The sequence below is a fragment of the Trachypithecus francoisi genome, unplaced genomic scaffold, assembly GCF_009764315.1.
Source record: "Trachypithecus francoisi isolate TF-2019V2 unplaced genomic scaffold, Tfra_2.0 Lachesis_group15, whole genome shotgun sequence".
Taxonomy (NCBI): Eukaryota; Metazoa; Chordata; class Mammalia; order Primates; family Cercopithecidae; genus Trachypithecus; species Trachypithecus francoisi.
The window spans coordinates 63,647,924-63,663,924 of NW_022681460.1; the positions used below are offsets into that span (position 1 = coordinate 63,647,924).

Sequence of the window (16,001 nt, forward strand, 5' to 3'; positions counted from 1 at the left end):
AATAGTAAGACAGCCTTATTTTCCCATTTTATAGATTTTAAAAACTGAGGTCCAGGCTGGGCATGGTGGCTCACACCTGTAATCCCAGCACTTTGGGAGGCTGAGGTAGGCAGATCACGAGGTCAGGAGTTCGAGATCAGCCTGGTCAACACAGTGAAACCCTGTCTCTACTAAAAATACAAAAATTAGCTGGGTGTGGTGGTATGTACCTGTAGCCCCGCTACTCGGGAGGCTGAGGCAGGAGAATCGTTTGAACGCAGGAGACAGAGGTTGCAGTGAGCTGAGGTCACGACACTGCACTCTAGCCTGGGCAATAGAGCAAGACTCTGTCTCACAAAAAAAAAAAAAAAACCAGGTCCAAAGAGATCAACTACATGGTGCAATCACACAGCCAAATGATTCTGGAGCCAGGATGAAAACCCAAGCAGCCTAATTAAAGAGTCTAGCTTCTTAACCACTCTGTGCAGTCTTTCTCTCTCTCTCTCTCTCTCTCTCTCCTCTCTCTCTCTCTCTCTCTGTCTGAGATGGAGTCTAGCTTTGTCGCCCAGTGCAGTGGTGCCATCTCAGCTCACTGCAACCTCTGCCTCCCAGGTTCAAGCAATTCTTCTGCCTCAGCCTCCCGAGTAGCTGGGATTACAGGCGCCCACCACATGCTTGGCTAATTTTTGTATTTTTAGTAAAGATCGGGTTTCGCCATGTTGGTCAGGCTGGTCTCAAATGCCTGACCTCAAGTTATCCGCTCACCTTGGCCTCCCAAAGTGCTGAGATTATAAGCATGAGTCACTGCACCCGGCCTGTGCAGTGCCTCTCTTACATATTCCACTGTAAGCTAACAAAAAAGACAGAACTGACATCATTGCAAACCCAGGCCTGCCTGACTCTAATACCACTTTATTTCCTAGCTTTAATTCTTGCTAGTAGAATTAAATGCAACATGGAAGTTTAGTTTCTGATCTCACTGATTTTAACTTCTATAATTCATAGGAAATGGGGGTGTGGCTTGCCCAGGCAAAATGACTACTTTCCCCAACAGTAGGTTATTTCAAGAAAACCAATGGAAAAAGTACCAACCTTTGGTAGTTTTTAAGACATACTTCAATATGAACTACCAAAATCTTTTCAAGTAATGTATTTACCATATATATGACAAATCACTTGGATTTTTATTTGTGAAATTTTCTTGAAGGAACTGAAGTAGAGTCTTCAAGCAAATCAGAAAAGCTGAGTTCTGTAGAAACCACACCCTAGCCCTGTGGCTACTTCTACTTCTGCAGTGCTTCTGTACTTCACTAATAAAGTAAGTTTCCTACCTCAAAAACAGAGCTTTAGAAAGCATTATGAAGACTCTTCCTGAGGCTGTTAATGTGTCAGTAAAACCACTTGATGGTATTTTTGAGTAGTAAATCTCTGGGAGTCACAATCCTATGAATAAAGTACTTTATTAAAGACCTCAAGTTTTTTTTATTGCCCATATAACTTTTTTTTCAATTTTTACGATTTTGGCAGGAATTTCATCCCAAAGTGAATGTGTTTCCAAAGTCTGAACAACATTGCATCAGTCATTTACAAGTGAAGACACTTATATAAAAAGAGGAATAAGTTCTGGTTTTTGAATGTGCTGTTATGACACATTTTTTTACTCATTTTCTACTACTGATCTCTAGAGATGCATTTTTATAAATATATATTAAATTCTTCCTAATAGTCAAGTCTTTTTTAACCCGCCCTCTCCCCCCAATATTCAAATCTTGATAATTTAATAACTACTAGCTATAATTGAACTAAAAGTTACTCACTGAGGACATTTGTGTGGCTATTTATTGTCATTGTTCCACTGACTAATAAATAGTTTCTGGCATCAGACTTGTATGTAGGATGTAGCTGTGAATATATATGGAAAGAAGATTATTGCTGAAGGCACAATAATGTAATGATCTGGGTTCAAATCCTAGCTTTGCCATTTAATAGCTGCGTGAAGTTGAGCAAAGTGAATAACCTCTCTGATCACTTAGCACAATGACTGTGCTAATGGTAAGTATTCAATAAACGAACATTTCCAAATCATTGATTTTGCTTTCTAAGCACCATTTCCCAGTATTAGGAACCAAAGCTCTTTAAAGAATTGGCTGGTAGGCCGGGTGCAGTGGCTCATGCCTATAATCCCAGCACTTTGGGAGGCCAAGGTGGATGGATCACTTGAAGTCAGGAGTTCGAGACCAGCCTGGCCAAAATGGTGAAACCTCTCTCTACTAAAAATACAAAAAATTAGCCGAGCGTAGTGGACGTGCCTGTAATCCCAGCTACTGGGGAGGCTGAGGCAGGAGAATCACTTGAACCAGGGAGGCAGAGTTTGCAGAGAGCTGAGGTTGCGCCACTGGACTCCAGCCTGAGAGACAGAATGAGACCCTGTCTCAAAAAAAGAAAGAATTGAGGCCGGGCGCGGTGGCTCAAGCCTGTAATCCCAGCACTTTGGGAGGCCGAGACGGGCGGATCACGAGGTCAGGAGATCGAGACCATCCTGGCTAACACGGTGAAACCCCGTCTCTACTAAAAATACAAAAAAAACTAGCCGGGCGAGGTGGTGGGCGCCTGTAGTCCCAGCTACTCGGAGGCTGAGGCAGGAGAATGGCGGGAACCCGAGAGGCGGAGCTTGCAGTGAGCTGAGATCTGGCCACTGCACTCCAGTCCGGGCGACAGAGCGAGACTCCGCCTCAAAAAAAAAAAAAAAAAAAAAAAAGAAAGAATTGGCTGGTTTTAGTTCAGTGGCCTGAATATTGCAAGAGAGCCTGTGATGACTTCTTCAGCCACAGATCAAGGAAGACTTGAGAGACTGAAGGACTCATGCTACAAAGTCACAGGGGACATCCTGAAGGAGCTTCTGCTGGACAAATTTGGAGAATTTGGAGCACTGAAAGAGAATAATTGATTATAACACAGTAAATAAATAAAAATCCATGTGTCCATAGAATTGAAAACAAAAGGAAAGAAAATAAAGAAAGCTTTTCTTTAGAGAAGAATACCGCCTAATAGATGGGAGGAATGATGAAATTAGAATATCACCACTTTGCCACCCATGATGTAATAGTTAATCCAGACAAGAAGCGGTGAATGCTGACATCACTAGGTAAAGTCATAGGGAACAGGAATAACCTGATGATTATCACCACACAGAAACTTAACTGCAGAAGAGAAAAAATGTACACTTACACCAAAGAGATTGGTAGTAAAACTTAGTGTCACCAGCAGTGGAACACTCTAACATTATTTGCCTTCTAATAGAATGCAACATGAAAAATAATATGTAATATTCTTGCCAAAAGCCTTAACCTGAATCCAATCCAGCCTCTAGATCCAACTTTTTTTTTTTTTTTTTTTTTTTTTTTTGAGGCAGAGTCTCGCTCTGTCGCCCGGACTGAGTGCAGTGGCCGGATCTCAGCTCACTGCAAGCTCCACCTCCTGGGTTCACGCCATTCTCCTGCCTCAGCCTCCGAGCAGCTGGGACTACAGGCGCCCGCCACCTCGCCCGGCTAGTTTTTGTATTTTTAGTAGAGACGGGGTTTCACCGTGTTAGCCAGGATGGTCTCGATCTCCTGACCTCGTGATCCGCCCGTCTCGGCCTCCCAAAGTGCTGGGATTACAGGCTTGAGCCACCGCGCCCGGCCTGATCCAACTTTTAAATTTACAGGAAATAAGTTAAACCACACAGTGAAGAAACAATCAGGCCACTGCTCTGACCTCTCCAAAATGTCAATGCTGTTTGAAAACAATAAGAACAACAACAACAACAAAAACTGAAACTAATCAACAAATGCAGTGAATTAACCTAGGTGGGATCCCAATTTGGGGAAGAAAACTGCTGTAAAAGACATTCTTGTAGCAAGTGGTGAAATTTGAATGTGGAGTGATACTAGATGATTATTAGCTAAGCCAAACTTGGTGGCTTAAAACAACAAACACTGATTATCTCACAGTTTCTATGGGTCAGGAATCTCGGCATGACTTTGCTGCTGGTAGTTCTGGCTCAGGGGCTCTCCTGAGGTTAGGGCCAAGCTGTTGAGTAGGGCTGCAGTCTTCCCCAGGATTGCCCAGAGGAGGATTCCCTGCTGGGCTCACTCACAGGGTAGCTGACAGGCCTCAGGTCCCTGCCACGTGGGCCTCCCGAGAGGTGGCTGAGTGTCTTCACCACATGGTAGCTGACTTCCCTCTCCCTAGACCTACCTCACAACATGGCCTCTGGCTTCCCTCAAGAGCAAGTGATTCCAGAGAGATCAACAGAGTGTATTTAAGACAGAAGCCACAGCCTTTTTATAACCTAATATCAAAAGTGATATCCATCATTTCTGACATATTCTATTCTCTAGAAGGGAATCAGTAAGTCCAGACCATGCTCAAGAGGAAACACATAAAAAAATTGTGCATGCTTGAAAACCACCACAGATGTTATCCGGCATTACAGTTAACTTTCAGATTCAGCAGTGGTATTGTGGTTACATAGGGCAATGTCCTTATTCTTAGGATAAATATGCTGACATAGTTAGAGGCAATACATATGATGTCTGCAACTTATTTTCAAGTGATTCTGCAAATATATCTATGTTTATGTAACAATAAATAAACAATAACATATATATTGTTTATGTAAAATAATAAGGCAAATAAAACAAAATGCTAACCATTGTTGCATCTGGGTGGATGGTGGGTGGGTGATCATTGTCATATTCCTTAACCCTTTCTATATATTCGAAATTTTTTAAAAGAAAATGTTGGTGAAAAATAATGGAAAGTTATTAGGTTGATGCCATTAAAAGTCATTGCAAAAACCACAATTACTTTTGCACCAAGCTAATACTATGGACTGATTTGTGTCTTCCCCAAAATTAGTATTTTGAAGTCCTAACCCCCAATGTGATGGTATTTGTGGGTGGGGCTTTTGGCAGGTGATTAGGTTCAGATGAAGTTTTGAGGGTAGGAACCTCACCATGGGATTAGTGCCCTTAGAAGGAGAGACATCATAGCACTTAGCTTGCTTGCTCTCTCTGTGACATGTGAGGACATAGAGGGAAGGCAGCCATCTACATGCAGGATGAGGGCCCTCACCAGAACCTGACCATGCTGGCACCCTGATCTTGGATTTCCCAGCCTCCAGAATTGGAGAAATACATTTATGTTGTTTAAGCCACCCAGTCTATGGCACTGTGTTATGGCAGTCCAAGCTGACGATGAGGGCATTGACAATAATAAACATTGCACTTCCCACAGAGTTAATGTGTCAGGAGAATAAAGCCAGTGGTGCAAAGGGCTTTTTGATGCAGGAAATTAACTGAAAATAGAAATTATTGTCATGACTGTGCTTTCCAATTTCCCATCTCACCTCAGTGTGGCTGTCACTAGACAGAGAAAGCCCAAAAGAAATTCCCGAAAAGGTAACTCCTTCTCCTGCACCCACCAATTCCACAGGCCCCTCCTCAGCCTGTGGGCCACCACTAGCCCTTCACCCCCAGGGAGGCTCCCTTTATCAGCACCAGTCTTTAGCTGATCTTTTTTTTTTTTTTTTTTTTTTGAGACAGAGTCTCGCTCTGTCGCCCGGACTGGAGTGCAGTGGCCGGATCTCAGCTCACTGCAAGCTCTGCCTCCTGGGTTCACGCCATTCTCCTGCCTCAGCCTCCCGAGTAGCTGGGACTACAGGCGCCCGCCACCTCGCCCGGCTAGTTTTTGTATTTTTAGTAGAGACGGGGTTTCAGCGTATTAGCCAGGATGGTCTCGATCTCCTGACCTCGTGATCCGCCCGTCTCGGCCTCCCAAAGTGCTGGGATTACAGGCGTGAGCCACCGCGCCCGGCCCAGCTGATCTTAAATTCCATCTGCTAGACCATTGCCATTCACTTTTTTCCTATGTACTTTTATTAACTGATTATACAAGCTCTTTTTTTACTTTTGGAAATGGATCATTATTATTAATCCCATGATAAATTTCTTTATCACAAAATTATAATTAAGGGATTATATAGTGTTAAAAATATATATATGGTATTAAGTCCCATGCTCAGATAGGTTGCAAATCATTTGAAAAGATCAGCCAATTCACTGTGTAAATAAAAGTTTATAATTCAGTCACTTCCCTTTGGCAATATCTGTCAGAATTACAAGGTCCATGTTCTTTGGCCCAGTGAGTCTACTTCTTGGATTTTGTCTTACTGATATATCCTCCCACATGAAGAATGATAAAAGATTACTCATAATACCTGCATTGATAATAATGTATAGGATATTGTCATTTGTGTTAAAATATAAATAAAAAGAGAAAAATACAGTGTGCAGAGTGTGTCAACATTTGTGTTAAAAAGAAATTAAAAGAACACGTATATATGTGTGTAATATATTTCCAGAAGAGTATATAAGAAATCACTGGGGCAGGGCACAGTGGCTCATGCCTGTAATCCCAGCACTTTGGAAGGCCCAAGTGGGAGGATCACTTGAGGCCAGGAGTTTAGGACCAGCCTGGGCAACATAGCCAGACCCTGTCTCTACAAAAAAATGTTTTAAAAGAAAGAAATTGTTAACAGAGAGGTTGCCTCTGAAGAGAACTGGATGGCTGGGGAGAGGGGTATGGGGAACATGTTTCACCATATACTCTTGTACATTTAGAATTTTGTTTCTTGTAAATATATTACCTATTTGTTCAAATATATTAAATGTAAACTTTTTAAGATCCTATAATTTAACTAAAGTAAGACATCTTCTCTACAAATTCTTTACTTTTAAGTGTTTTTTATTCCTTTTTTCCATTTATTAAAAAAGTGTGGCCAGGCACAGTGGCTCACGCCTGTAATTCCAGCACTTTGGGAGGCCGAAGCAAATGGATCGCTTGAGGCCAGGAGTTGAGACTAGCCTGGCTAACACGGTGAAACCCTGTCTCTATTAAAAACACAAAAATCAGGCTAGGCGCGGTGGCTCATGCCTGTAATTCCAGCACTTTGGGAGGCCGAGACTGGCGGAACACGAGGTCAGGAGATCTAGACCATGCTGGCTAACACGATGAAACCCCCATCTCTACTAAAAATACAAAAAAACAAAATTAGCCAGGCATGGTGGCAGGTGCCTGTAGTCCCAGCTACTAGGGAAACTGAGGCGGGAGAATGGCATGAACCCAGGAAGCAGAGCTTCGGCAAGCCAAGATCGCACCACCACACTCCGGCATGGTCGACAGAGCAAGATTCTGTCTCAAAAAACAAACAAACAAACAAAAAACTTGCTGGGCATGGTGGTGGGCGCCTGTAGTCCCAGCTACTTGGGAGACTGAGGCAGGAGAATTGCTTGAACCCGGGAGGTGGAAGTTGCAGTAAGTCAAGATAGCGCCACTGCATTCCAATATGGATGACAGAGTGAGACACCTTCTCAAAAATTAATTAATTAATTAATTACAATTAAAATTTTTTAATGTACATATAGCCAATGGCCTGTTTGAGTCACTTTGTCCCAAGTCACCCCCAATCCTTCTGCTGAGTGCAGGTTCTTAAAATTGTGATCAATAAAAAAAAAATTGTGATCAATAGTTCTAGGGCGCTTATCTGACATCCATCTCTTCCATTTCTACTTCCTCAACATGGTCCCAGATGCACACATATACTTCACATATTGTACCTGGTTCAGCTTGTCTTTCTCTTCAGTACAGGAGGCAGCTTTTTTCTGCTCTCTGTTGACTTCTGAAGCCAGCCTCATGATCGTTTCTCTGCTAGCTTTTGCCTCCATCTCATGGACATTTATAGTCTCTTCAAGAATAACAATTTGTCCTTTCACGAATTCATTTTCCTTGCACAGCTCTCTGAGCTGAAGAGAAAGCAATTACAACTGTCCTATAAAAATTAACAATTTCATACATTTTCTCTAAGCAACTCACAATCTATAGACAGCATTATCATATGAAAAATGTAAGAGCACTATCCCTGCATGGACTGGAAAGGTCACATTTTCAAAGGCAGCCTCTAAACTCTGTTTTAGACCTAGGAGTCCAATTCAAATTATCCAAAAGGTGGCCACAAGGCAAGGATAATGAAGCCAAAAGCGTCCCAAGGGAACACACATCATCAAACCTCTGGCTGCTAAATACACCAGGTAAGGCGAAGCTCTACAGAGGCTACAGTAGGTGATGAAGCAAGGGACCTGCGTTCAGCCCATGTCCACTCAGATCTATTGCAGTCAAGACACCATGTGGCACTGGAGGAAATACACAGAACACAGGGCCATGCTTTTATATATATATATATTTCTATTTAATATAAGCATAGGAAAACTCTGAATAACAGCTCAGTGTTTATCATAGGGAATTGAGATTAGCAGAGCTTTTGCTTATTATGCTGTGCACTGGAATGGTTAATTGGGAGCATTTATAAGATTTACAAGGGGAAAATAAAAGCCAGCAGGCTCCTTGACCTCAGGGAAGGAGCCATACAGACAAACTCACTCTGAAGGGCCAGGGGAAGGCCTGTAGGGTGACTTGAGACCCCTCAGGACAGGGCCAGCGTTTGTGTTGAGACTCTACGTGGAAGTGATGTATCTTTGAGCCTCAATGCTCTGAACACATGGAGCCACAGTCCTCAGCTCACGCTGTCCCCTCTCTCTCCAACACTCTTCCTCACGTTTCCATGATCATTCCTCAATAGCCCTCAAAACTCCCGACCTCAGGGGGGCGCTCCTCAGACAGTCTCCAACACCCGTGACTTGCTTCCCTCTCTATCCCTGCATCCTAATTTGCTTTTCTGTATTGCACCTTTCACCACGTGGAGCAGTCGTACATATTTATTTGGTTATTTCTTCACTATCGTTACCCCTTGAAAATGAAATCTCTAGGAGAGCATAGACATAGTCTTGTCTCATTCACTGCTCTCTCTCCAACACTCAGAACAGTGTCTAGCATATAGTAAGCACTCACTAAATATTTGCGAAATGAAGGAATGAATGTCAAATTATTAGGAATGCATGGTTCCTTGGAAATGCGTGGGCACACGTGTTTATGAGGGCATGTGAAAGCAAAGGAACAGTTTTGAAACCAGAGCCATTTTGTTCTTGGAGGAACACCTAATGAGGCTGCAGTCTCAGTCAAGACAGCAGACTTCCTGATCTGGGCGATTTTTTTTTTTCTTTTTAAGACAGGCACCTGCTCACGTGGCCGAGATACCAAAGCTCCCGATTCCTACCCTCTGTCGTGAAATATAGATTCCATTACTGCTCAGGTAAGCTGAAGTCGACAAATCCCAGGAAGAAATTGCCATCAAAAAGATGGTTTCTTACTCATTTTTCCCCAAATGGAAGAAACCCACCACACCACGCAGGGCCATGGGGAAGCACCAGGGCCAGTTGGGAAGCAGAAGAAGAGGGGAGAAAAGCTGGCGAGAGACTTCCCTGTCACCTCCACAGGAAGGAATAAGTAAAACAGAGTAAGCAGACTTAGGGTTGGCTATTGAATGATTTCAGTGGCTCTTGGGGTGTAGAGGCTGATCTGAGCTATTTAGGGGACTTAGGTCAAGAGGCAGTAGCCTGAAGGTAAGAGCCAGTTGTAGGAGGTGACTGGGGAGTGGGCTCCGGATTGGTCAGTTCACGTGTGAAAGCTCTGCTGGGAAGGGCAGGCTCTTCCAGCTCAGCAAGACCCCAGAAGTCAAAGCATTAGAAACACAGAAAAGACAAGGGCATGATGAATGTAGTAGAAACACCCAGATTAGCACCGGGAGATTGTGTCTGATAGAGAAAAGGGTGTCACGGAAGAAGGAGCTTCTGAATTCCCTTTTCTTTTCCCCATCATTTGGTTTGAAAGATAATTCTCAAACTACAAGTGGACTTTTACAGCCGAGCTCCTGGTCACAAGTTAGCCATAGGGAGCAGGAGGAGAAGCATCCAGCATCCATAAGAGCATCAGGTGGACCCATGGTCCCAGCTATCAAAACCCATCCGTGAAGTGGAATACTTCCCAAAGTCAAATGAAGTCATCTTGCGGCTTTCAGAGAGGACGTTTGGAAAGCTCACTAGTAGACACCTAAGAGATGACTTTTAAAAATGGCTGCATTTTTAAAAGGCTGCATGATAGGCCAGACATGATGGCTCATGCCTGTAATCCCAGCACTTTGGAAAGCCAAGGTGGGAGAACCGCTTGAGCCCAGGAGTTAGAGATCACCCTGGGCAATATAGTGAGACCTCAACTCCATTTAAAAAAATAAAATAAAAAGACGCATGGGTGCTGGGCATGGTGACTCACAACTGCAATCACAGCACTTTGGGAGGCAGAGGTGGGGTAATTGCTGAGGCCAGGAGTTCAAGACCAGCCTGGACAACATAGCAAGACTTCATCTCTAAGTAAATAAAATAATTAGCCAGACATGGTGCACGCCTGTAGTCCCAATTACTTAGGAAGCTGAGGCAGGAGGATCACTTGAGCCCAGGAAGTCAAGGCCACAGTAAACTAGGATCATACCACTGTACTCCAGCCTGGGTGACAGAGCAAGATCTTGTCTCTAAATTTAAACCAAATAAACAAACAAACAAACAAAAACAAACATAAAAAAAGACTGTGTGGAAATCTGTCAGGAAGCAAGGATATGAAAGGTTTGTAAATAGCCAAAGAGAACCATGAGCACTCAGATACTTTCAGGCATCCTAATGAAGCACTATGGGCCAAGTGAATTATTCAGTTAATATTATTTGTTTCTGGCTTAATGGTAATCTACTATTAAAGTAGAATTTTTGCTATTGGTTTTTTTTTTTGTTTTGTTTGTTTTTTTGAGACAGAGTCTTACTCTGTGGCCCAGGCTGGAGTGCAGTGGCTTGATCTCACTGCAACCTCTGCCTCCTGGTTCAAGTGATTCTCCTGCCTCAGCCTTCCAATTATCTGGGACTACAGGTGTCCCCCACCATGCCCAGCTAATTCTTGTATTTTAGTAGAGATGGGGTTTCACCATGTTGGCCAGGCTGGTCTCGAACCCCTGACCCCAGGTGATCTGCCCGCCTTGGCCTCCCAAAGTGCTGGGATTACAGTCGTGAGCCCCCACACCCAGCCACTATTTGGTTTTAATGTAAATTTTTACAGTACTTTAGAACTCACACTCAATCAGTATCCTAAAAATGACATGCAGCTGGTTTTGTGTGAGTATATGTCTGGCTGTAACTAAAAGGAAAAAATCTCCCTAAAGCAAATGGTTAAAATGAGTAATTAATTGTATATGACAACCTAAATATATTTTAGACAAAGCCATTATCTCTTTTGGAGAATAATTAATTCCAATAATGCTAGAAAAGATCTTGGAATTGAGGCTCAGGAAGGTGATATGACTTGTCCCAAGTTACACAGTTTATTAATGCTATACTTGGGCTACTGTGCCATTCTCCTGCCACCCCCACTCAAACTCAACCACAGCACTTCCTTTCATGCCACATGTCAGAATCACCACCACATTTATAGACTTTTTAATCTGCATACAGACACCTTTAAAATTAAATCTTCATCTGATGCCTTGTCATTCCTCTCGTCTGGATCCAAGCAGTCACGCAGTTGAATCAGAAATTCCTCGTGTTTCCTGCAATTCTTTGAAACTTGTTTCTTATTCTCCTCATTTTCTTTTGCACACTTTCTGTTTGGCAAATAACAAGTAAGTCAGAATTTAACACCATGGAAGATAACATTCATCAAACCAAGTCAGAATATAAGCTCTCTGGGGGAAATAATTGTCATTTTCAATGCAACACAGTTTCCCAGACACAGAGCAAATTATTGTCACAGAAGCCCTATAAAGCCCTATAAAGGAAGGAGAAAAGTGGCAGCAATTTTGGGACACCTATGCTTTGCAGAAATATAAGGAAATCTTCAAGGCATTGTGGACTTAGTAACAGGAGGGGAAATGGATTCCCCTAGCCTCAACCCTAAAGGGTTTAGGGATCCTAAAGGATCTCTAAAAATGGAGGCACGTGTCTGGAGCACAATGCTCACAATCCACATAGCCATGGGTCTTCACTGTGGCCTCATGGGGAAGGAGAGTGCTACCACATTGGCTCTAGAGGATCAAGCTTCATTTTATTTTCAAACTTTACAATACAGTGATTTATTTATAAGGGTCCTAGTTCATGGCCAGGCATAACTATAATAACAAATACATCAAAAGCAGAGAAGGTTCTCGCCTCTGGAAAAGAGATGTGTTCAATCACCAGCAAAGTTCATTATTAGTTTTCACATGCCCTTAGTCTTTAAAGCATATTGCAAGAAAGGAAAGAAAATCAGTATATTGAAGAGATGTCTGAACCCCCATGTTTACTGCAGTTCTATTCACAGTAGCCAAGACAGGGAATCAACACAGGTGCCCATCAGTGGGTGAATAGGGGGAAAAAATATGATATATGTACACACTGGAATACTACTCAGCCTTTTAAAAGAATGAAATCCTGTCAGGAGTGGCAATATGGAAGAACCTGGAGGATACTATGTTAAGCAAAATAAGTCAAGTACAGAAAGATAATTACCTCATGTTCTCACTCATATGTGGGAGCCAAAAAATACTGAACTCGTAGAAGCAGAGTAGAATTTTGATTATTAGAGGCTGGAAAGGGTAGCGGATGAAGGAGGACACAGTGAGGTTAGTCAATGGCTATAAACTTATAAAGATGGTTATAAAGTTATAAAGCTAGATGGCAGGAGTAAGATCTAGTGTTCTGTAGTATAGTATGGTGAATACAGTTAACAAGAATTTAGTTTTCAAATAGCTAGAAGAGAGGATTTTGAATGTTCACAACACAAAAAAATGATAACTGTTCAAGATGATGGATGTGCTAACTTCCCTGGTTTGATCATTATACATTGTATACATGTATCAAAATATTACTCTATATCCCATAAATATGTACAATTATTACAAGTCAACAAAAAATAAAAGAAAAAAAAAAAAAACGTTGGAAGAGTAATAGAATTGGCCAGTCAAGGAAAAAGGAAATTTGTGGTCTATTATGAATATATTATCTGAAATCTCAGATAGGTTTGTTGAAATAGTATGGTCTATTTCTAATGCTTTAAATGTTAGCAACTAAGAGATCATCAAAAATAGGCACACTTTAAAGGCAAATTAGAATCATTTCAGTAATTTAGTGTCATTTTTTAAATATCCAAGATAATAAACATGATTATTGCTTTTCCTTTTTACCATGTTGAATGTTTACTGCAAATTCCTTCAACCTATTCAAAGAGTAACAAAGCATGTAATTGCAGATACTCAAAGCATATCAGATTTCTATTTAGAAAAATGTGTAACGATAAAAGACTAACATCGCTGTATCTCTGAGTTCTTATTTTAGCATATGAAAGGTAAAACTCTTCAGTCTTTTGGACCCAGGAAAGGCATAATTAATTGTATGGTGCTGATCGATTTATATATATGATTCCATGCATTAACCCCAAGATTTCAATCTTTCTTCTCCATTCCAAAGGTCTCTGGATTACTTCTATTTCTATTTGCAATTCACTTGACCCAACAAAGTTTCAAGAATCTACCCTAAGAAAATAATCACAGAAATGTAAAAATATGAATCACATAGGTATTCATTGCAGCTTGGTTTATAGTAATTTTTTTAGTGGAACTAACCTAAGAGCCTGTAGAAATAGCAAAAGTAATTGATTGAGTAAATTATGGTATTTCAAGCAATGGAATATAATGAGTCATTTAAAATTATGTACCAGGCTTGGCACAGTGGCTCACACCTGTAATCCCAGCACTTTGGTAGGCCAAAGTGGGAGGATTGCTTGAGGTCAGGGATTCAAGACCAACCTGGGCAACATGGCAAAATGCCATCTCTACAAAAAAAATTAAAAATCAGTTGGGTATAGTGGCATGCACCTGTGGTCCCAGTTACAAAAGAGGCTAAGGTGGGAGGATCGCTTGAGCCTAGGAGGTCAAGGCTGCAGTGAGCTATGATTGCGCCACTGCGCTCCAGCCTGCGTGGCAGAGTGAAAACCTGTCTCAAAGAAGTAAATAAATACAATTATATGCTAAATGAGTTTTTTAAATATTTACAACATATGGCCAGGCACAGTGGCTCACTCCTGTAATCCTAACACTTTGGGAGGCCAAGGCAGGCAGATCACTCTAGGTCAGGAACTCGAGACCAGTCTGGCCAACATGGCGAAACCCCATCTCTATTGAAAATACAAAAATTAGCTGGGAGTGGTGGCACACGCCTGTAATCCCAGCTACTCAAGAGGCTGAGGCATGAAAACTGCTTGAACCTAAGAGGTGGAGGTTGCAGTGAGCCGAGGTCATGTCTCTGCACTCCAGCCTGGGTGACAGAGCAAGACTCTGTCTTTAAAATATATATATATATATATAATTTATATAAAATATAAATTATATAATATATAAATTATATATATATTTACAACATATGATTCAGTAAAAATAGTATACTACCTAAAGTCATTTGTATATGATCTTCTGAAAAATCTATACAACAAAATATTAATATTAATTATAGCTCTTCTATAATCAAAAGCTTTTAAGTAATTATTAATTTCTTCTTGGCACTTTTCTGTATTTAAAAAATATTTTTTACAATATGCATATAGTGTTTTTATTACTCATTTATTTAATAAATACTTATTGAGTACCTACCATACACCAAGCCTCATTAAAGGTGCTAAAGATACAATAGTAAACAAAAGAGATACAAATCCAGCCAGGTGCAGTGGTGTGCACCTGTAGTCCCAGCTACTAGGGAGGCTGAGGTGGGAGAATCACTTGAACCCAGGAATTTTAGGCCAGCCTGGGCAGTGAGACTCCCATCTCTGAAAAAAAAATTATTGACCTCATGGAGCTTATGTTCTATTTGGAAAGATGGACAATAATCAAAATACAAGTATATGTAAAAGGTATAGTACAGTATAATAGGACTAGAGAGAAAAAATTAAGCAAGAAGGAAAGAGGGGCAAGAGATATTAGAGGAGTACATTTTTAAATATGTTATTCATGGAACATCTCACTTGGAAAGTGCCATCTGAGTGAAGACCTAAAGGAAATGGGGTCAGCCATGTGATATCTGGGGAAGAGCCTTCCAGGAAGAGAAATTAACAATTACAAAGGTCCTGAGGTACGATCAGGTCTGTCAGGTTCAAGGGACAGCAAAGAAGCCAGCGATCTGGAAAGGAAACAATAAGGGAGAGAATGGTAGCAAAACCAGGTCAGGATGAGCCTTTTGGTTCATAGGAAACGCTGTCTTTACCCTGAGTGAGAGTCACTGGAGGACTCTGTGCTAGGAATTTACATGATCTAATTTGCATTTTAACAGGATCACTCTGGCTGCAGGGGGCACAGTCAGAGGTAGGGAAACCACTGCTATGACCTGAATGTTTATGTCCTCCAAGAATTCATATGTTGAAGTCCTAATTCCCAATATGACGGTATAATATTTGGAGGTTGGGCCTTTAGGAGGTAATTAGGCCACAAGAGTGGCACCCTCATGAATGAGACTAGTGCCCTTATAAGAAGGGACACTGGCTGGGCGTGGTGGCTTATCCCTGTAATCCCAGCCCTTTAGGAGGTTGAGGCAGACAGATCACTTGAAGTCAGGAGTTTGAGACCACCCTGGCCAACATGGTAAAACCCAATCTGTACTAAAAATACAAAACATTAGCTGGGCCTGGTGATGCACACCTATAATCCCAGCTACTTGGGAGGCTGAGTCACATGAATTGCTTGAACCCGGGAGGCAGAGGTTGCAGTGAACTAAGATTGCAACCACTGCATTCCAGCCTGGGCAACAGAGCAAGACTCTGTCAAAAAAAAAAAAAAAAAAGAGGAAGAAGAAGAGGAGGAGGAGGAGGAATAAGAAGAAGAAGGAGAAGGAGAAGGAGAAAGAGCATGGAGAGGTGATCTCTCTCTCTGCCATGTGAGGATACAGCAAGAAGGCATTCATCTACAAACCAGAAAGAGGACCCTCACCAGGAACTGAATAGGCCAACATCTTGACCTTGGACTTCCCAGC

The 16,001-nt window shown here is 41.7% G+C and overlaps 1 protein-coding gene across 1 annotated transcript in view; it reads right to left on the bottom strand.

Annotated features, from left to right (window-relative positions):
• The window catches only part of CCDC170 (coiled-coil domain containing 170), a 96,072-nt gene that overhangs the window by 75,979 nt on the left and 4,092 nt on the right, over window positions 1-16,001 (bottom strand). Inside the window, exons 3-4 of the mRNA XM_033235049.1 lie at window positions 11,470-11,614; window positions 7,641-7,826 (exon numbers count right to left, since the gene is read on the bottom strand). Coding sequence (XP_033090940.1) covers window positions 7,641-7,826; window positions 11,470-11,614 — 331 coding nt within the window. The remainder of the gene's footprint in view (window positions 1-7,640; window positions 7,827-11,469; window positions 11,615-16,001) is intronic.